At 39.4% G+C, this 23,302-nt stretch overlaps 1 protein-coding gene across 6 annotated transcripts in view; it reads left to right on the top strand.

Moving 5' to 3' along the window:
* The window catches only part of asic2 (acid-sensing (proton-gated) ion channel 2), a 317,943-nt gene that overhangs the window by 273,198 nt on the left and 21,443 nt on the right, over positions 1-23,302 (top strand). For all 6 annotated transcript variants that reach the window (XM_063903273.1, XM_063903269.1, XM_063903271.1 and 3 more), the window contains one exon: positions 21,252-21,402. In XM_063903273.1, the coding sequence (XP_063759343.1) occupies positions 21,252-21,402 (151 nt within the window). The remainder of the gene's footprint in view (positions 1-21,251; positions 21,403-23,302) is intronic.

Here is a 23,302-nt window from a genome sequence, read left to right as displayed (position 1 = left end):
GAGACCAGACAAAATTGTAGACCTGCACCAGGCTGGGAAAACTGAATCTGCAATAGGTAAGCAGCTTGGTGTGAAGAAATCAACTGTGGGAGCAATTATTAGAAAGGAAGACATACAAGACCACTGCTAATCTCCCTCGATCTGGGGCTCCACGCAAGATCTCACCCCGTGGGGTCAAAATGATCACAAGAACGGTGAGCAAAAATCCCAGAACCACACGGGGGGACCTAGTGAATGACCTGCAGAGAGCTGGGACCAAAGTAACAGAGGCTACCATCAGTAACACACTACGCCGCCAGGGACTTAAATCCTGCAGTTCCAGACGTGTCCCCCTGCTTAAGCCAGTACATGCCTGTCCCGTCTGAAGTTTGCTAGAGGGCATTTGGATGATCCAGAAGAGGATTGGGAGAATGTCATATGGTCAGATGAAACCAAAATATAACTTTTTGGTAAAAACTCAACTCGTCGTGTTTGGAGGAGAAAGAATGCAGAGTTGCATCCAAAGAACACCATACCTACTGTGAAGCATGGGGGTGGAAACATCATGCTTTGGGGCTGTTTTTCTGCAAAGGGACCAGGACGACTGATCCATGTAAAGGAAAGAATGAATGGGGCCATGTATCGTGAGATTTTGAGTGAAAACCTTCTTCCATCAGCAAGGGCACTGAAGATGAAGCGTGGCTGGGTCTTTCAGCATGACAATGATCCCAAACACACCGCCAGGGCAACGAAGGAGTGGCTTCGTAAGAAGCATTTCAAGGTCCTGGAGTGGCCTAGCCAGTCTCCAGATCTCAACCCCATAGAAAATCTTTGGAGGGAGTTGAAAGTCCGTGTTGCCCAGCGACAGCCCCAAAACATCACTGCTTTAGAGGAGATCTGCATGGAGGAATGGGCCAAAATACCAGCAACAGTGTGTGAAAACCTTGTGAAGACTTACAGAAAACGTTTGACCTCTGTCATTGCCAACAAAGGGTATATAACAAAGTATTGAGATGAACTTTTGTTATTGACCAAATACTTATTTTCCACAATAATTTGAAAATAAATTCTTTGAAAATCCTACAATGTGATTTTCTGGATTTTTTTTTCTCATTCTGTCTCTCATAGTTGAAGTATACCTATGATAAAAATGACAGGCCTCTCTCATCTTTTTAAATGGGAGAACTTGCACAATTGGTGGCTGACTAAATACTTTTTTGCCCCACTGTATCCTAGCATGAGATAAACATGTCTACCACCAAGTGTCTGTAAAAGCAATATAGACATCCAATATTTGTTTTATGTTATGTACTGCTGAATTGTATTCACACAGCAGTTTAAAATTCTAGTCTTTAATGCATCTTTCTTGAGTGCACTCTGAATCATATATTACAGATATGCAGAATGAGATGCTAATTTTTCTAATTACTATGATGCAAAATGGATGTAATTGTAGCATTAACATAACAATGAAGTTTAACTAATCTGGAATATCTAGTCAAAATGAGCAGATTTTTAAAAGAACAATGAATCCATATGGAGCTATTGTACTCATTGGTTTTCTTTTGATTATTCCTTAAGCTGCACTCAACACAGCTTGTATAAGCTTTGACCTTTAAAGCATAAAAAACACTACAAAACATTCAGCCAAGTTTAAAACATAATATGTCCAACTGCGTTTGTGGCAATAATTGAACCATAGAAATAATGTGTTCCTATTAATATGCCGTGATTGGGTTTGGCACAAGGGGCATTATGTATTGCAGGAGTGTGAAAAGGTAGCCTTCTTTATTGCTGACTCTGAATTTCTTTTTCAACGCTGAATGATAATATGGAATTCCGGTTAGGGAAAACTGTTTAACTCTTATGGGATTTGACAGGGTTGAAATATGAAGTGCCTCCGTATGCGAGATGTACAATAATGCAAATCAGTGATTGTGATTCATAACAAAGCATGTATGCTAATGGGTTCTGCAGAACAACATTAAAGTCAGATTTGTGCCCCCTCACTGACTGTAATTTGGGGGACCAGGGGGAGGTTTAGTACCTGCTTGTAAGATCCCTGTTCTGATAAGGCCGATTATCCCAGCTGGCTAAAGAGTTTCCTTTCACCTCTCTAAGAGGCTGAAAGCAGGCTCTTAGTATGGCTCCCCACGGAAATAACAGGAACAGATCCCCAAAGGTGAGAAGTGGATCAGCGCATCTGATCACTTCAGGATTTCACTTCAGCGCGACTTCCAGTACGGCTGCACTAGAAAAAGATGGTGTGGGGTGCTTTTCCTTTACGGATATAATAGGCGAGCCTTTGAAAAGATTTTGAAGTGCATACTGTATCTCCCTTCCTGCCATGGCTTCACACGTCTGTTGTTTAAGCTTAGCATTGTCATCAAGCACTTTCTCTTTAGCCAATCACAGTGTCAGAGTAACTGAGAGCTGAGCAGGACACCAATGCGAGGAAAATACCTCTTTTCTTTATTAATGAAGTTCCACCTATGGATGCTGAATGTGCTGCTGGCGCTGTACAAGGTGTTCTCAAGGATACATTATTAATTCTTGCTGTAATATTTATTTACTTCCTGTTTCCATGAACATTTTGCTTTTAGATGACAGAACATTTAATTATTTAGTTGAAAACACTGTTTATGCTAAACGAGTCATCCATAATAGACCTAAATTGATTAAGCATACTCAGACATAATGTCTTCATTATTACATGTAACCTTCTTTCATGCTGCTTACTGTACATTACCCATAATTCAACTGAATAACTAAATATATGTACATGTGTAAAATTGGAGTTCCCCTTTCAACAGACTTGCATTGTTATCATTGCAAATTTTGTTAGATATTTATTTATGCAAACTAGCTCAACATTTATATTTGAATATCTTGTCACCTTCATCGAGGTGCATTACAAAATCATTATTATTATTCTGCTATAGGTTTCGTCTCATTGCCTTATCCAAAATGTTCAAATGATTTGTTCACAGATTTAAAAAAATCTAATATGTGTTTTCAAACTCAGCTTCAAAACTAAATTGAAATTGCAGTTTAAAAAAAGTAATTTAATAGAAGGAGAACTAATGATTTTAACATGCTCTCTGTCAACACCTCAAATTTGTCATCACCTACAACACCCATCCTTGTTTCGTTTCTCATACAATCAGGCAATTGCTGTTAGTTATGAGCCTGCATCTAAGTCATAACATAACTAATGAAATGGACTTCGGCGAGTGTGTGTGCAGGTTTGCTCCTTAAATTAGGTCAATTTTAATAAGTAATGAAATTACTGTGAAACAGGCATGGATCAATTGCAGGAATACTGAGTATACAAATACTAAGAAAACAACATCGAGTTGATATTATCTTGAAAAGTTGCTGTAGATGCAGCTCAACAGTTTGAATGTTACATTACTTTTTTACAATACATTGTCCGGTGATGTTATCATCTCTTTTAAGTGTATTTAGTACACACTAAGAGGCTTCTCGGTCAGACTAAATCTTGAATTTATTAGTCTTTCTTTTTTCAGTTGGGTGCCTCGGATGCTTGTTTTCCATTTCTAATCTCCGACAACATGCAAACTGACTACACTTGTTGCATCAACGTGCAGAGACACACAATACTAAATATTAATGCTGCACACTCCGTACAATCAGCCCCCACAGCTTCATGTAAGCAAACTACAATCCTGCTGCACAAAAGCAATGTGTATGTCATGAGAAGCTGATTAATCATTCTGGATTCCAATGAGGATCATTATTCATCACACCGAGGGCGTTGCTCTGCCCACACGCTTGAGACCACAATATATATGTCAATATTATACAGAAGCTGTCAGTTTTTTTATTTATTGTTATTTTTTCCCCTCCGGTAATGCACGTTATTTTTACCTTTTTTTTTTCTTGCTTCAGCATTGAAAAGCCATAATGAATGTTAGTGTGAGGAGTACCGCTGATGATGATAAGGCTCAGTGGAAGGCAGTTACAGTGGGGCAAAAAAGTATTTAGTCAGCCACCAATTGTGCAAGTTCTCCCATTTAAAAAGATGAGAGAGGCCTGTAATTTTCATCATAGGTATACCTCAACTATGAGAGACAGAATGAGGAAAAAAAAATCCAGGAAATCACATTGTAGGATTTTTAAAGAATTTATTGGTAAATTCCTCGGTAAAATAAGTATTTGGTCACCTACAAACAAGCAAGATTTCTGGCTCTCACAGACCTGTAACTTCTTCTTTAAGAGGCTCCTCTGTCCTCCACTCGTTACCTGTATTAATGGCACCTTTTTGAACTCGTTATCAGTATAAAAGACATCTGTCCACAACCTCAAACAGTCATACTCCAAACTCCACTATGGCCAAGACCAAAGAGCTGTCAAAGGAGACCAGAGACAAAATTGTAGACCTGCACCAGGCTGGGAAAACTGAATCTGCAATAGGTAAGCAGCTTGGTGTGAAGAAATCAACTGTGGGAGCAATTATTAGAAAATGGAAGACATACAAGACCACTGCTAATCTCCCTCGATCTGGGGCTCCACGCAAGATCTCACCCCGTGGGGTCAAAATGATCACAAGAACGGTGAGCAAAAATCCCAGAACCACACGGGGGGACCTAGTGAATGACCTGCAGAGAGCTGGGACCAAAGTAACAGAGGCTACCATCAGTAACACACTACGCCGTGTCCCCCTGCTTAAGCCAGTACATGTCCAGGCCCGTCTGAAGTTTGCTAGAGGGCATTTGGATGATCCAGAAGAGGATTGGGAGAATGTCATATGGTCAGATGAAACCAAAATAGAACTTTTTGGTCAAAACTCAACTCGTCGTGTTTGGAGGAGAAAGAATGCAGAGTTGCATCCAAAGAACACCATACCTACTGTGAAGCATGGGGGTGGAAACATCATGCTTTGGGGCTGTTTTTCTGCAAAGGGACCAGGACGACTGATCCGTGTAAAGGAAAGAATGAATGGGGCCATGTATCGTGAGATTTTGAGTGAAAACCTCCTTCCATCAGCAAGGGCACTGAAGATGAAGCGTGGCTGGGTCTTTCAGCATGACAATGATCCCAAACACACCGCCAGGGCAACGAAGGAGTGGCTTCGTAAGAAGCATTTCAAGGTCCTGGAGTGGCCTAGCCAGTCTCCAGATCTCAACCCCATAGAAAATCTTTGGAGGGAGTTGAAAGTCCGTGTTGCCCAGCGACAGCCCCAAAACATCACTGCTTTAGAGGAGATCTGCATGGAGGAATGGGCCAACATACCAGCAACAGTGTGTGGAAACCTTGTGAAGACTTACAGAAAACGTTTGACCTCTGTCGTTGCCAACAAAGGGTATATAACAAAGTATTGAGATGAACTTTTGTTATTGACCAAATACTTATTTTCCACAATCATTTGAAAATAAATTCTTTAAAAATCCTACAATGGGATTTCCTGGATTTTTTTTTCTCATTCTGTCTCTCATAGTTGAGGTATACCTATGATGAAAATTACAGGCCTCTCTCATCTTTTTAAATGGGAGAACTTGCACAATTGGTGGCTGACTAAATACTTTTTTGCCCCACTGTATGTTCAGTGTTACCCCATACTGATGACAAATGCTGTCCAATTCCTGATCCGTCTCCACAAGCTCTGGCCAGCTGTAGGAAATGGAACCCCAGGGCCTCCATATGTACTCATGTACGTATATTGTTTTTGAAAATGTTGCTGCTGGAGATAGCCGGAGGATTCTTGGCTTGCTTGCAGTTTCAACAAATGAAATGGGAGTTACATATTGACTTGATGTCTTTTCTAATAAGTGTCGTATCCATTGTTGACCACACTGTGGTTTAGTGTTATTTGTAGACCTTCATCTGAGACTCAATATTTTGATTTCCCCCTTTTAGTAGATTAATTATTTTACCTTTGCAATTAAGATAAGATAGCTCTTTATTGATTCTGTTGGAGGAAATTCAATAGTTGCAGCAGCACAATGATGGTGAAGCGAGTGCATATGGAGAGAAATACATGGAAAACATTTCAACTGAAATATAATTGTAACAAATAATCATAAAAAATGAAATAGAAGCTAAGAGCAATTTAGATCAATTTGGAATTACAAAGCGAGCGATAGCCATACAGACTCACTGCGAAAGAACAACGTTTTGTGTATGTTGTTTTATATGATTGATATTTAATACACAGGTGTTAGAGTATTATAATTGAAACTACACTATAAACTGCTTACGATTCTCAATTTTTTTATAGACAATCAATCAGTAAAATAATACCATTTATTTGAAAAGGAATATAATTATTAGTTGCAGCTGATATAACAGGATCTATGTCCAATTTACCATATTTTGCCCCTGCCTTTACTACAGTACAGACCTTTTGCTTTTTAACTCTGCTTTTGGTTTCACATGGGACACCCTGCTTTCCCTCCCTCCTATCCTTAGTGGACTTTCCCACTGAGTGTCTAATCATGATGCACATGGGTTTGTATTGGAGTAACTTGGAAGCCCTGTGCATTTCACACAGATCCTGAAGGCTGCCTTTTGCGTTGTGTTCAAGATTCCAACGCCTACTGCCAAGTGTTGGATTTTGCGACTAAACAGCTGATGTGGCCAGATATTACTCAAAGGGATATCTGCTCATCCACATTCAGTGGGATCATTTAGAATGAAACCTTTTAGCTCATTAAATCACAAATGTAAGCAGTCCTTGCATTCATCATTTCAGTTCAGCTAAATGTACAGCATCAGCATCTATTGTTGGAATGCTCAGTACAAAACATAAATGGAGAGTTTCATCCTGAGAATTAAATAATGTCTTACCTTTTAAAAATGAATAGTAACAGACCCGACCACCAGGAAGGAGTTTCTCTGACCCAATACAAAACATTTTTTTTATCACAAAGCATTAAACACTTTTAATTATTGGTCAGCAGACTGCTTTAGTTAATTCATGAGAGCTTAATTCTACTGTTCTACTGTTGTAGATGGTATTGTCAATGGAAAGGATGAAGGTGTGGAACAGATGGACGTGTACATGAACAGATGGACTCTCCAACTCTGAGCAAACACACAGCTTTTTGGGAGTAGCTTTATGATGTTCTGCTTTCTACATGAAGTCAGCCATCGACTAAAGTTCAGCCATCAGGAAAAAAAAAACTGAATTGATACCTTGGTGTGTGAGTATCAGGGCAGGAGGGGGATTGGTAGGCATTCAGAAAGATTTCATTCAAATTCAGTGTTTGTCCCTGACTTTAGCAGGGTAATGTTGCATGGAAACTGCTTCATTTAGTGAATGTCTTGCACTCTAGGTGACAGAGTGTGTTTCTCTCCATTTCCACCTTTTTTATCCTCTTTTTGGAGGTGAAACAAGTGTTTCTGGCTCCCTCACTTTTGGAAAGGCCAGCAGCTTTGTGATTGAAGGCTTGACATTAGTCAGTTTCCTCTACATAGGTGGTCGAAGCCAAGGGAGTACTTGCCCTGTTGTCGACATTTTCTTGGACTGATAGGATTTTCTTTTGTACATTAAATAGGGAATACGAAAGCTTGTCCTTTTTCTGTCCAACAGCTGATCATGTCAGAGGAGAGGCTTGAATATATATATATTCATTTATATGTATGTAATATCGCTGTTACTACATGAAACAGTTCTTCCATAGACTCTAAAGACCAAACCTTGTTTCATGGCGAGGCTGTAGCTTTAAAGGCAGGTAAAAGTACATAGCCATCATCTATGTGGTTTTAACTGTTGATTTGAACTTGTTTTGAGGGCATTTTTGTTACAGCAGAGCCTTATAAATCTCATTGGAGTTGACTTAGCCAATAGACTTCATAATGACATACACAGAATGGGCCAGATGTAGCGGCTTCACTCTGCAGTTGTAAATGATCTTTCTTCTTATCCCCTCTATATTTATTTCCTGAAATTGTCCTGAGCCTTGTTCAAGACCGCAAATCTCTGAACTTAATAAATAGCTTTACATCTACCTTGAAAATCTTACGTAATTTAATAACATGAAATTGCTTTATAGTATTTGGCAGACAAATATGTAAGTACCAGATGGGCGCAAGAGCAAGCAAGGTGGGTTTTTTTCGTGTCTGGAGTCCCTTGAGATAAACTGGTACATAATAACATTTTCAGACTTTCTAAACTTCTGTTGCAGGGGCTAACAATAGCTGATTCTAGGGACAGTATTAAACAAATATGTATGTTGCTGCAATACCTGCTTTTGGATGGACTTCCCATTTAGCAAATTGCTTTATATGTGAAATTAAGAAACCATTTTGTCAATACAAAAAGCTGTTGGCCAATAGTCAAACTTACATTAAACACAATGGATGGGTGTGTATTAAACAACATCAAAAGCACACTTTGCAAGAATGTTCCCATCAACGTAGAGAATATAACTGGTGAATAATGTGTCATGCGACTGAATTGGGTTGTCATGCTGCTGGGCATACATAGAGAACAATGGATGCCAATGTGTGTTACCCTTCAGAGTCAGGTTGAATAATGAAGTTGTAAGGAATCTGCCATTTGTTTATTATTATGTATGAGAAAGAGCACTTTTCTCTAACTCAGAACAACATCAGTTTTAATCAAGTGCACACAACAGTTATCGTACACAAACACACTTTTAACAGAGCTACACAAGATGACTGTTTAGCAGTTGATTTAGTGTTTTGTTTGAGGCACTTACAGCCAATACTGTCTGTTTATTTCTCTGGAGATACATCTTCTACACAGAAAACACACACAAATGTTCTCACACAGCATGTCTAGACTATTGGCGGTAATTTAATCTGATTTCACATCTCTGTGTCCCTCCACCCACTCTCTCTGCCCCCTGTATGAATATGACAAACTAAGAGAAATGTCTTTTTATGTATTTGTATCTGTTCCCAGCATTACTGTTCATTTATTTTCCATCAGTTTATCTAATTTCATGTAGCCGAAAGAGACAATGCCAACGTTATCTTCCTCTGCTCTGTCCCTGAATTCATGGGGAGCCGAGGCTTCCATCGTGAGAACTCCCGCATGATGGATGGTGATAGAAGGAGACATCGCGCAGTTTTGACATATTGGAAATGCAAGATCAGCTGTTTTCATTTCTGCAGATGGCTCCCCAATTACATTTAGCTGCCCATGTCACTTGTCATTTCCCTGCGGCTATAATAATATCTGTACAGCAGCAGGGACCCATTGCCAAATTATTATTCCTATTCACTTCTACGAACATCTTGTGCTCCACATGCAGAACCTTGCCTTCTTACAACATGGGCTGTCTTTGTTCCGTACACATACAGTACATCCCACTTTTATGATTGCATGTATTAGTAGCACCGACCTCACAGAGAGAGACATAGCTTAAAAGTGTTCTTTCCCTTTGATCCTCCATATGAATATCAAACCGTTCTGTGACAGTGACAGCAAGAAAATGACTTGTGATTATAAAGGTCTTAGGCAGCAGTCAGTAGCCTTTTTCTTTAAAATGAGACTGCACATAATATCCGTCTTTTGAGTATATAACATGGCTCGACAGTGGAAAACAGTGGCTGCGGTCAGATTTTAGAGCCCTGTAATCTCTGGAAAGCTTTTACACACATTCCTTTGTTGGGTTCGCCAACAGCTCTGTGTTTTTTTCAGTAACCACCACAAGGTTATACATCATTGACTCATAATCTCTAGTATGAGTAGCATTTAGCAGTTAGTTTGCCATGTAGATTAAACGAATGAGTCAACCTCTGTGATCTTATTTCTTTCTTATAAAATTGATTTCCTTAATCTTATCCCACCCTATACCTGTTCTTAATCCCGCCTACAAAGTTTTGATTGGCTGTGCTAAATGGGGATGGGGATTCTGTGGTATGGAAACAGGCCAAACACCACTATAAAACATGCCTTGTCAGTTAAGCTGCATAGTTACGTCTCAAACCGTTCTTGTTTCATAACCCACTTCTCCACTGTCCATCAATATGTGACAAAAATACAGACAATACAACAATATTGTTGATTGTATGGGTGGCTTTGAATGGAAGTACAGTACAAGTTTTCTGAATTGATTGGTTCATCTTCAAGTGCCCGACATTTGTATTTATCACAAAAATCAAATCAAAGTGGTGAATAAAACACTGCGGTACAAATGGTACCATCAGGCGTTCAGATAGTTCTTCGATCTGATTTTTTTTAATGTTTTGTATTTCCAGATAGCTTTGTAATCATGTTGATTCACATTTTGATGAGGTGGCTTTAGGGAAATGCCCCATTACTTGCTTGATAACTTAAGAGTAGATGGTGTGCAGAAGATTATTATTTTTCTGATGAAGTTGAACACAATAAAAGGTGAAATACTGCCACTCCTGGTGCTCTGATCAGCAGCTCACTGCCTCACACGTTTACGCCTCTTACTGTTAATTGCACTAGATGAACCAACATAGAAGTAAACATGCTCTGAATAGTTTTTTACATGCACTATTTTCTTGAAAGGTAGTAAAAAGGACAAACACACATTTGCTGAAGTTCACACACACACTTGCCTTCTCTCTTTTGATTACTGTGATACAAAATCTTTTAAATTGAAGCTCCAAAATCATTAGTGATCCTGGTGATTACTGGTTATTTCTTTCTGGCTGTGTTATTTCATGGACCAGTGGCTCTGCTGCACAGCAGATATGAAATGCTGCTCTAGCCTGGCTGCAAGCTGCTGTCAGGTCAGTATATTACAGTGTGTTATTATCCCAGGGTTATTTTTCCTCATTTTCAAGGAAATACTGCCAAAATCGTTATTTCATGAGGGACTCGCTAACACAAGTAAGATCCCAATGCATGCTGAAAGAGTTGCTACCTCACCAAATACTTTTTTATCCTTATTTAGGCCACTGTAATCGTATTTTATTTCCAATTAAAAAACACCACCTTGTCAAGTAAAGAGAAGATTTTTAAAGAAAAGCTTGCTTCTCTCTCAAACCTCCACACAATTGTGTGTGTGCATGTGTCTGATGTATGACTGTTCCTCTATGAAGTTAGGAGAAAAATCTTATTTCTGGAGGGAGTTAGTTTTTGAAAATATAGGTAAGTAAATAAATCAATGCATGATTAAAGTTCAAATGTAAACATGAATACCGCAAGGGTTAGTACATTTATGTTTTACTTTACAAAAAACAAAGGTGCATGATAAGTATGTATATTCATATGTAAGCCGAACCGTAAAAAAAAAAAAGGTGCCAAGGTTATTACAATTCATCCTAAGGGGCCATATTAAATCAAGTTAAACATTTCATTGAAATCCATTTAATAGCTTTTGAGAAGAAATCACTCAAAAACTAAATGCCAACCTGCTGGTGATGCTAAAGAAAAAGCCATACATACAGTGGTATGCAAAAGTTTGGGCACCCCTCTGAGATTTCATGACAATTTGCTTTTCCTTTATAATAGAAGATCACAGCAACAACATTTGTTTTCCTACAAAGATGTAGACGTTTTAGTGTTTTCCAGACCAAAATTCTTAGGGTAGCATTACATAGTTTTATTATAATAAAATAAAATGCAAAAAATGGGATGTGCAAAAGTTTGGGCACCCTTATAAATAGCATTCATTTCAACACCTGTACGGATTTATAGCTGACAGGTTGCTGCACAAAATTGCTTTGATTAGCTCATTAGACCTTCAATTACAAAGACAGGTGGAACCAATCATGAAAAAGGCTATTTAACATAGGTAATAGCTGGCTGTGCCTGGCCTAGGTTCTTTCTTAGGGAGTGGCAAGATGGGGACCTCAAAACAACTCTCCACTGACCTGAAAGCTAAGATAATCCAACATTATAAATTAGGAGAAGGGTACAAAAAATGATCTGACAGGTTTAAACTGTCTGTCTCCACAGTCAGAAACGTAGTTGTGAAATGGAAGGCCACAGGAACAGTCCGTGTGAAGGAAAGATGTGGTAGGCCGACAAAAATAGGGGAAAGGCACAGGCGAAGGATGGTGAAAATGGTCACAGAGAAGCCACAGACCACCTCCAGAGAACTACAACAACATCTGGCTGCTGATGGTGTAGTTGTTCACCGTTCCACAATCCAGCGTACTTTGCACCAGGAAGAGCTCATTGGAAGGGTGATGTGCAAAAAGCCTTTCCTGAGTGTTAATCACAAGAAGAGTCGCATGAGGTATGCAAAAGCACATCTGGACAAGCCAGAAGCATTTTGGAACAAAATACTGTGGTCAGATGAGACCAAGATTGAGTTATTTGGTCATAACATGAACAGGTATGCATGGCGAAAAAAACACACTGCATTCAATGAAAAGAACTTGTTGCCCACTGTAAAATTTGGTGGAGGATCTATCATGTTATGGGGCTGTGTGGCTAGCACAGGTACTGGAAAACTTGTTAAAGTTGAGGGCCACATGAATTCCTTACAGTACCAGGAGATTCTTGACAAGAATGTTCTAGAGTCAGTCACAAAGTTGAAGCTACGCCGGGGTTGGATTTTTCAGCAGGACAATGATCCTAAGCACCGATCAAAATCCACCAAGGAATTCATGCAGAAGCACAGGTACAATGTTCTGGAATGGCCATCCCAGTCCCCAGACCTTAACATCATTGAAAATGTATGGATTTATTTGAAGAAGGCTGTCCATGCACGGAGGCCAAGAAACCTGACTGAACTGGAGACGTTTTGTGTGGAAGAATGGGCCAAAATACCACCTGCCAGGCTTAAGGGACTTGTCTGTGGCTACAGGAGGCGTCTACAGGCCGTTATTGCAGCAAAAGGAGGCAATACTAAATATTAATGGAATTATTTCTTAGGGGTGCCCGAATTTATGCACATGCCTATTTTTGTTTGAATGCACATAAACATGTTTCTGTTTGACCAATAAAAGTTATTTCACTACTGAGATGTTTCTGTTACCATAAGGTATAACATATGTTAAAATGAAGTTGCTGCTTCAAAAGCTCAGCAAGTGACAAACTGATGCAGTGGTTTTCCTAAGGGGTGCCCAAACTTTTGCATACCACTGTATATGAACACACAAATTGAAAGGATTTATTGTCATTATAAAATATCAGTATGATCCATCCGTTAGTTTTACAGGTTTTATACAGTCAGGACCAATGTTTTGGATTGTCATCTATAGAGCCATGCGGCAAGCATGGCTAAAACTCTATTATAAAAGTTGTTCTTTACGTCCTACATTTTTACTGAACAATGGACATTAAACAATGTGTCTCGGTTGTAGAACACGTGACCCGAGCCACTGTTAATACCCCAGTGGATGAGATAATGGGTGATTTGTGTTCCATGTCTTCGTCTCCATCAGGAAACTAATCTGCAAGCATCATAGGACATTAAGGGATAATGAGGCTTTGTTGCGGGTATTGACCATATCGTGGTGTGAGGAAGCTCCACCGTGTTGCCAGGTCCAATATATCAATAGTGTTTGTCATAGATAAGAACAAGAAGAGAGCCTTTATTCTGAGAGATGTCAGCAGGTATCTGCCCTCTTCAAGGATACCTATTGAAGAAGAAGGTCAAAGCTGACAATGGCCATGATCTTAGCATCTTGTGAAGATGACAAGACCTGTCATCCAGTCAGCTGAGTTGGTTTCCTGACACTGATTATGAGCTGCCACAGGTCGCTTACTCCTGGTCCATTACTCAGCCTTGCATCAGCTCCAGAAAAGAGAGCCAGACTGTGACAGGTGAGATAGAGCCCCCACCGGCCATCAGCGAGAGTTGACTTATTAAAAACAATGGCTGGGTGCGTGTGATGTGATTGATTAGTGTTGAGTGACAGCTGGTAGTCACCAGCTACTGTATATCTGGACGCCTTCTGAACACTGACATGACTGACATGCCGGCAAATAGGGAAAGCGAGTGAACATGTCACTTTAATATAAAATTGGTTCTGCATGAAAAAGGTGTGGTTGAAGAGAAGGAGAGTAATACAATTAATATTCAGTGAGAACTCAATGTTTGACCCAGAGTAGCTTTTCTATTTGATGTATTTCTGAGGCAGCGTCTGATCCTGAGGACCGTGAGGAGAACACATAGTATAATCAGTAGACAAATGTAGTTGCACAGGGCAGAGTGTACTATAATAAATATGTCACTATGCATCTTTACCAAGATTAAAGATGTAAAGGTGTATTGTCATAACATATACCAAACTATGGTGTATGTAATGTATGAAGGACTTAGATCGCAGGTTTGTCAACATTGCAATTTACAAGACATACAGCTTTGATAGTTATGGAGCCTATTGGGAATCCTTTAATATCTGCTGTAGAATACTGAATAGATGCATGATTGACAGTATTTTCAAAGTAAGGGAAGGATTTTTAAACTAGAGATATATGCTTTGTCTTATTTGTTTAATCAATACATAAACAAAATCTGAGGGACTGCTGAGCTGGAACTGTTCTTTGGTGAACATTTGCCAAAAGCAATGACTTTACATCATCTAGGAGTTTTGCCGTCACAGTGAGGTTGCCAGTTTTGGCCACAGAGACCAAAACCAAACATTGCCTGCACTTTACTCTAGCTGGACACTCTGCACAGAAATCCTGAGGAGAGATTGAGATAGCTGTTGTTTCATTTCAGTTCATTCATAGGGTTGATTAAAAAGATATAGCCTTCAGCAGTAAATAGAGAACCATAACTTACTGCACAAATAAGGTGCAAAGCTACCTGCAGAGCTTACCCAGGCATGTTGCAAGTTTAATGTGAGGATATTCCCATTCATCCCTCATGAGTGACTTATTCTTCTCTTGCTTGAGGGTAAAGGTTTGACTTACCCCTTGCAATTTGTCTGGATTTTGTGTTACCCTCTATGATGTGATGTTCTCCCTGATGGCTTAAGGTGATGTTGTTATCTTTTTGAAAGGCCTACTTTTGCTTCTGACCTTCTCCGTCTTGAAACAGGCTTAGGTTTTGTTTAATGATGAAAGGGATGGAGGTCGAGTCAAAAACAACATATCAAATCATTACAAATGTCAAGATTTCTGTATTATGCTGATGTTATAAAGTTGATTGGTCAGCTGTGATACAGATCAGTGATATATCCACATTAGGTACACTGTCTTTTTGAATTCCAGCAATCCTGTGTTATATAAAACAGACTCCATTATACTCTACACAATATGGACTTTTACAGATTTTAAATTTGGGGGCAACCAAGCATTGTTGTAGCCTAAGTTGATATACAACATTGGATTGGTGTATCCATAATAACACCTTCTTCCTTAAAAAACTAAAAGCATTATAACGTTTCTCTCTGACAGCCAGGCTTGATGCTTTGCAATGAGTTTGGTGATGCTTGTGAATCAGACAGAAAGTAGAATGGAAAGCATTGTCGAACAGCAATGTAATGAATCAAGTCCAACAAGCAGAGGTGACAGCCTCTTTGTCTCTGCGACAACACTGAATGTAAACTTCATTTACCCAAATTATTCTTCAAAGTGCGATCCATGCTGAAGACAATGATCTGGGCAAAGGTTAGCCAAAGGGATTAAATCAACGTTTCACTCAAGACTGGAGTTTGTCTTTTGATTTTCAATTAATTTCTCTTTCTCGCTTCTCAGATTTGTATCTCCCTTTCACATTCTGTAGTTTTTATGCTGATCTTTTACCCTCCCTTTTCTCTCCCTTTTCCCTCCCTTTCCCCTACCTTTTCCCTCCTGTCCAAGAGCATAACTATCAGGTTGGCAGCAGTGACAGGAATCCTTTGTGTCCTATCACAGCCCTGTCTTTCTTGTGTCCTGTAAAATAAATTATTATTGACTGGCATGACAGAAGTAGGGTGCAATGGTAAATATGTTCCATAAAACTCCAACTATGTCACATAAATGGCTGAATTGGTTTAATGTGATATAAAATATGTTTGGAATGTGAGGGTGTTAAAGGCGCATGGGAGGCTGACTTGGCATGCAGGTAGTGGAGTGGCGTGCATAAAGCCATAATTATGAGTGAGGCAGATGCATGTGTGTGTGCTTAAACCCCTCCTTTCCTATACTCATGGCCAACACTTTTGCTAATGCAGCAGCCCTTTGCATTATTTATCCCCGCAGCAGTACAACCACTTCTCAGCAGCGGACAAAGTGCACACCTTGCAACTCAAAGTGCTTTTTTCATAAACTTTACTCAACTCTTCTTCTCTCAGACAATAAACAGGCCTCTATTTTCCTTTTCTGTCCGCACACCCTATCTGCTTTTTATTTTTTCAAATCATAACACGTCTGCTAAATTCTCTCATAATGGATATTGATTTGTCAAACAATAACAGCAGATCACCATAAACTGCTCATGCCAAAGCGTTCTAACCTTGAAACTTGAAGAAGGTTCATGATAACGGATAAAACTTCTTGGCAGACTTCTTGTGTTTAAACATTTCAATTTACCCTTCAGTGTTTTTCCTTTATTTCTCGCCTGCTAGCAAAACAAATGGGCAGGAAATGTCTTATTACCTACTCATTCTCTAGTGGAAAAATAGATGGGTGACATGACCAAATAATACATTCAGGCATCAGTGCCTCTTCCTGTGTTTTAAGGGAAAATAAATATCTTTGTTTTATAATGCTGCATAAACAACACAACTGAATGTTATACCAAAGTCAGCATGCAGTACCCAATGAAGAAGCTCCTCAGGAAGCTAAATCCAATCTATTACAAATGCAGTACTCACCATCAGGCATATCTGTGTATCTTTTTTTAAAATAATGAACATTTGTTTGTACAGGGGCAATCGTGGCAGATATGGCAGAGTTCGTTCTTGGGGTAGAGAGGTTTTTCTGTGTCAGTAGCATTGAAAGTGTTACTTTTTAATATGATGGATGATGATGCACTTCAAGGTATTTTGATTGCTGTGACAAAACTTGGACGGACAAGATAAAGAAAGCGCTATTGGTCGACTTTGTCGAGGGAGCATTCAAATAGAGAAAGATAGCATCCTCTTTCTGAAGCAATAAGCTTTCAGTGTTGTTGGCATCAGGTCAGCAAGCCATTTGCAAAGCAGTGATAAGGAATAGAGATATGTGCACGAAAGCAAGATGAATTTAGAATTGTAGGAGTTCAACATGTGAGCTTAGTAACTACTTCATATCATACAGATATAAAGATACAGCATTTCAGTGGTACTGTTTGTGCACACATATATTTCCAATTCTATGCGTTATCCAGGGGCATGTTTAAGGGTCGGATTTGTGGATAGTTGATGCTAACAACTGACCTTTCATCATGACAGGAATAAACTCTAATAGCATGTACATTTTGACTTCTACTCTGTGGGAGGCATTACACAGTAAGCAAGCGAGGTCATGGTGTGTTTGCTGCTCCGCGCTTCCTGACATTCACACTTGCAGCTGTGAATACTAATGGTACGTGTTGCGTTGGTCAAAAGGCATTTTAATTGGCAGCAGAGCTGCGCGTGCCCTCGCTTGCTGCACTGCTCTCAGACCTCTGGTTTGGCTGGCAAAGAAACTAATGTGATATTGGTAGCAACTGAGTTTCAGTTCTTTTTGCATTTTATACAGAACCCTGACTCAATTAAAATTTTTCCAAACAGAACAACAAGAACCGATAAAAGCAGCTCAAACGGGAAGTCTTCTTTTAATTGAAAACATGTTGTTGTGTTTGTCACAAGGAGATACAACGTAAGGAATGTTATTTTCTCTTTTGGCCATTTGGCTTAAATTAAGGTGCAAACTCAGCTTTGATAAATATTATGTGCCTATGTAAGCAAGCACAACCAATGCAACATATGCATTATTGGGATCGTATTTCTTGAATATTGAAAAATGCATTATAACATTCACTCTTCTTTTGAATCTGTTCTGGTCTCCACTTGCTTCCAATGGAAAGATATGTTTTTTCTGCTTCTAAAAGCTATACTGTGTTCACAAGCTGACGGCTAACTGTAGCAACATTACAAGTAGGAAAAGTAAGATTTTTAATTGTAAATGCTGACAGCAAGGTTGACAACAGCAGTGAAAAGTAGATCAAGGCAACTGACGATAAAATGACATAAATAATGACCTGAAATATACAAAAATGCTCCGTAGCCTGAAACGACTTCCGATTGCGTGAAAATTGTTTGCTAGTTTTCTACTTCAAACGCCACCATTGACATAACAAGTAGATATTTTAAGCAGTTGTTTACATTGATCGAGAACTACCAAAACGCAGGTTTTTGTAGCCTTCGTTTATTACAAGAAACTATTATTCTTACAGAGATGACAACTTGGACAAACACCCTAATGCAGACATTAAGAGTCAATATTATCTGTTTGCCCTTTTCACCATTGCTAGCTTGTAAAATGAGAATTGATAAGTCATTTTATCATTACACATTTTTCAGTCAGAGCGGTGTTCCCTGAGATATTCTGCATTTTGGACAGGTTTGAGAAATCATTACCTTCCCCCATCTGACAGCTCTACCTGGGGCAGCAGATTAGCAGGGATGTGAGAAGGGAAGGCATGCAGAGACAGGGTCACTGGCTGAGGATTTGCAAAAATAACATAGTCCCACTGTCAAAGGTTTGTTAGTGTCTTTGTCATCCAGTGGCAAAGGAAGACCTTTGTGTCTGACTGAAGTCTAATGGGATGTTGACCCTGCCTTGACCCTGTCTGTCAAACATCATCAGGCTTGACAAAGGAAGTGAAAGAGGTTCCCACTGAGAGCAGTTTTTCCCTATAAAAAAGGCAGAGGTGAGAGAGATGTTGACAGTAGACACTTGGGAGTCAATGACATAAAAAAGAGAAGAATATTAAATCCGATCTTTCCTTTCCTCGTACACACAGAATAGCAAATGAGTTTTGGCAAATTGGATTTAATTCTACATTACTACTTAACATTATTAGGATATATAAAAATGTATGTGTTATGGTAAATTGAATAAAGGTTGCAGGATTACAATTTTTCTTCCAGGCCTCGTAAGAAATCAGTGTTGGATGTTGGACTTCGGTGGTGTCTCTCTGCACTGAGTAGAAAAATACAGCCTCATCTTGTATCTGCAAACTAGAAATGATGGTGTCATGAATATTTATCCGCTGTCCTCTTTACTACGCTTCAGCAGCTTCTAGTGTGTCATTTATTTTCTGCAAATACATATCTGTCGGGGGCACCTCAATTTTGCAGAGGTGAATGAACCTGTAATCTGGTACTTCATATTCTTCCGATTCTCTCCAGCTCTGTGGCAGTTTGGCATTAGACAACTCGATCGATTTGGCCAGTACACCATCCATGAGAAGGCTAGTGTCAATAAAGGAGGAGGAGCATGAAATGAAAAATCCATCTTTAAACACTCCTGCTCTGAAAAACCACTATTGGAGGTGCACTTTGCTTTCCATTTAGTTTTGTTTTTCATCAATGTAAAACTTCAGGTCTGTTTTAATCCCTCAGAATTAAAGAAGCGTTATCTCTTGGCTTGGTTTTAAAGTAATCAACAGTGCAGGAGAAAAAGGGACTCACTATAACATCTACTTTCAGTGGCCTTGATAGACCACAATGCAGTGCAGTCACATGCCTCATGAACTTTTTTTGCTCCTCATCATCGACCCAAAAACGGTTACGGTGCTTACCAGCGCGTGAAATCCAACCCATGTTTCACTGTCGTGTTTGAATGAGCGCTTGGCATTTTATCCTTGCTATATTTGCATTTTCTCATAGCTGCATCTGCCATTTATCCAGCCTCCGTTGGGATGCGATCCGGCATCAAGTGACTACATTATTGTAGAAGTGTCTTTCCTAATATGTCAAGAACTAGGCAAAATTCAAAAGAAAGAAATAAATCATAAAGGGCAGGGCAGATAAAGACACCACACAGGAGGTTGTTTGATTTTAGCATCCTGAATGTGTTAATATGATTGGATATCTATATATCCATAGTTATATGTATTCAAGTATGCTGGGAAATGTAGGAAAGATACTGATTGCATCTGATTATGTGGATAATAACATGATTGCATGTCTTTGAATTCCAGCTGATTTTCTTGATACACATACTGTACCACTGGGGTTTCTTTGAAATGCAAAGCAAGCAGCACATGATAGATAGCGATGGCCAAAGACCACTTCTCATTGACCTTGCAACTTTGCTAAAGTTACTTATACTATACCAATCCTATAATTCTCCAATTGGTCTGCATAAATGCACATTTCCATGTATAGCAGACGTTTTTCCTTAGTCAGATACAATATTAAACATAAATTGCATGTCAAGAAAATGTGTAAATGTGAAAATGTTATATAATTACAGCACAGCTTAACACCATTTGTAAAACATCCTTCCTCTAACCGAAATCACTACGACACAGTGATCGGACAGGCCAGGACATAAAATATGTCATAAGTTGGAACCTATAAATCATGAAAACATCCCTTTGACTTTTTTATTCATTTTTTTCTGACGAAGGTCAAAGAGGGTCACTTGGTCTCTATTAAACTCTTCTCACCAGTCACTCCCTCTCAATCAGTCATGGCACTGATTGAAGTTGATGGTTGTCATGGCGATTACTAATCATGGGCAGAGACCTCACAACTGCAGTCTCAATTAAATGTTTGCTTGAGTTATATGCACACACACACACATACACACACACACACACACACACACACACACACACACACACACACACACACACACACACACACACACACACACACACACACACACTTCTTGAAAAATCTCACTCTGCAGTTTAACTCAATACATTATTAATAAAGTGGTGCAAAGAGATGTAAGTAAAAAAAAAAATTGTCCTCCGATTACAGTTCCTCTAATAGCTCAATGCGTTATTTTGTTGAAGTCCTGTTAAAGTAGGGGCCAGAATTGGAAGGTTATTCTTTGCTTTTAGGCACGGAAATGTAAAACGTCCTCTTCTATTACTTTTACCTTTGTTTGTCTTTACCTGATATGAGCTGCTCGCAATTCAATTGCTAAAGGCTCCTCAGAAAGAGAGTCATGTAATGTGGGAATGAAAGTGCCTCTCCGGCAGCGTTCATTTGACCTGTACTTCAGGGAGACACATTCACAAAGACAGCTGTAACTGTCATAACCAGCCAAAATGAATGGCATTTTTTGCCTGACTTAAAGACACATAGAGTAGATTGGTAATGTGTGTTGTTGGAGTGATAATTGTGTGTAACATTAAACTCTTTTAAGCTTGTCATTCAAAAAATGCATTTGATAATAAATTGATGCAGTTGGTTGATTTGTAATCTACAGCAATGCTATCTCTGCAGTATGTATGTGAGTCATCACTTATCGGTCCTCTCTCTGTGTCTCTCAGGTGTTCACCAGGTATGGGAAGTGCTACATGTTCAACGCTGAAGAGGAGGGGAAGACGCTCCGCACCACCATGAAAGGAGGGACAGGCAATGGACTGGAGATCATGCTGGACATCCAGCAGGACGAGTACCTGCCGGTGTGGGGGGACACAGGTAAAATCATCACCTTGCTCACCTCTCTAGCTTCATCTCTATACTTTTCTCTCCCTCAATAAGGAAAATATCCCCTTCTGTTCTTCCCTCTTCTCTTTTTTCCTCATCTTATGCTGCCTTCAAATGCAACTCATGTGGTCGTATTTTCAACATGTGGTTTAAATTGTGCGATTACTGTCACATAATATTTTAACACGGGCGAAAACACCTGATTGACTGCAATGGCCTCTCACGCTCCTGCCTTCCACTAATGTTTAGCATTTTGACATGCAATAGAACTATATCTAAACTCTAACAAACAAAATACATTGACATTATTTTGTCATTCAGCCCCACACTAAGCTTTTGGACCACAATAATGTTTTTATTCACATTATTAGATTGAGACATAGTTAGCATAGAAATGATTCAGTGTCCTTCTGATAAAATCACTTCAGGGACATTTTTAAACCCAGAAACTCTAAATTAACTTTCTATATCAAATAGAGCCACAGAAATGATTTAAGATGTGATTTTTATTTTTTAATCAAATTATGTTCTAGAATATTATGCATGTACAGTGGGGGTAATCTCGTCATTGTTGCTACTGTTAAAACCTTATTTTTGAATTGTTTAAGTTCTCTTGAGATCTTTACTCTTTCATTGAATTGCATTAAACCGAGACTAATACTCCAGGATTTGTCCACACAATCACTAAAAGGCCCATTTGTAAAATCTTCTTTAGTCCACTTTGAGGAATTTATGTTACAGTAATGACCTGAAGCTTATTCTGCTGCTGTACTCACTCTGACTTAGGCTTTTAAACAAAGCGCATTGTCATTCACTGCACATACACTTTTGACGGGATATTTTCCCTTAGAGAACATAGACTTCACAGTGGTCATAATGCATATCAAAACCTGCTCATGTCAAACACTGGCAGCTTTTTGCTGATCTTAATTTCAGAGTAGTGCTGCATTATATTATCCTGCATACTGATGTGTGTATTAGAGATTTTGTTAGTGGTTCAGACTGAGTGTTATATGGGCTTCGCTGCCTGAGTGATTCCAGCTCATTGAATGTCCGGCTCACGTCTGAACCAGTGGAAGGGCAGATGGGGGAGTTCCCAGAGCAGCTAGCCAAGCCTTCAGCTGCCCTGCAGATGGACATTATTTACTCGAGGCTTAACTTGAAGAAGATTCATCATCAAAAAGTCAGCAACCTATCAATCCTCCTCATGTTCTTCTATGGACAGCAGGTCCCTCAGTCCCTTAATCTGAACTATTTTTGGTTTTATTTCTATTTTCTGTAGACCAGCCAACACCCTGACAGCATGTGTAGCTTGGTCTCGGAGAAGCCTGCAGTTTGCAGTGCCCTTGTTTTTCCCTGTGTGGTTTAATTATCCCAGATGAGCTGAGTCAGCCTCAGCAGGAAGTGCAGTGTCTCCACAACTGAGCCAGATCTCTGCGCTGTGCAAACATGATGTGTACATGCTGCACAGAGACCTTTTTCCCCATCTCCGCCCAACAATTTCCTCTTTTACCCCCTATCCAGTCACCACACCTTCTCCCAGCCCCTGATTTTTTATTGTCCATCATCCAGTGGCAAGCAGTCTGTCTCCGGGTCTCTATTAGCACAGCTCTGTCCAAGAAGCTGCAGGCTGGCCTTGATCCTCCTCCTTACTTTATCATGATGGACAAACATTTAAAGAAATATGTGTATCATGCTGTCAAAAATGAACATGATTGATACAAGTTTGAATGGTGGGAGGAAAACAGATGCTTCTGTTTTGAAGACCTGCCTATTTATGGAAATAGTAAATCGATTGAATGTGTCTGTCTGTATTTTTTCAAGTTACCCTTATTTAATCACAAGGAAGGAGAAGTGATTAGGCCACAAGTTACGTTTTTTTTTATCTTCA

This window comes from Eleginops maclovinus, chromosome 16, assembly GCF_036324505.1.
Source record: "Eleginops maclovinus isolate JMC-PN-2008 ecotype Puerto Natales chromosome 16, JC_Emac_rtc_rv5, whole genome shotgun sequence".
Classification (NCBI taxonomy): Eukaryota; Metazoa; Chordata; class Actinopteri; order Perciformes; family Eleginopidae; genus Eleginops; species Eleginops maclovinus.
This window is presented reverse-complemented; position numbering and strand designations above follow the sequence as displayed.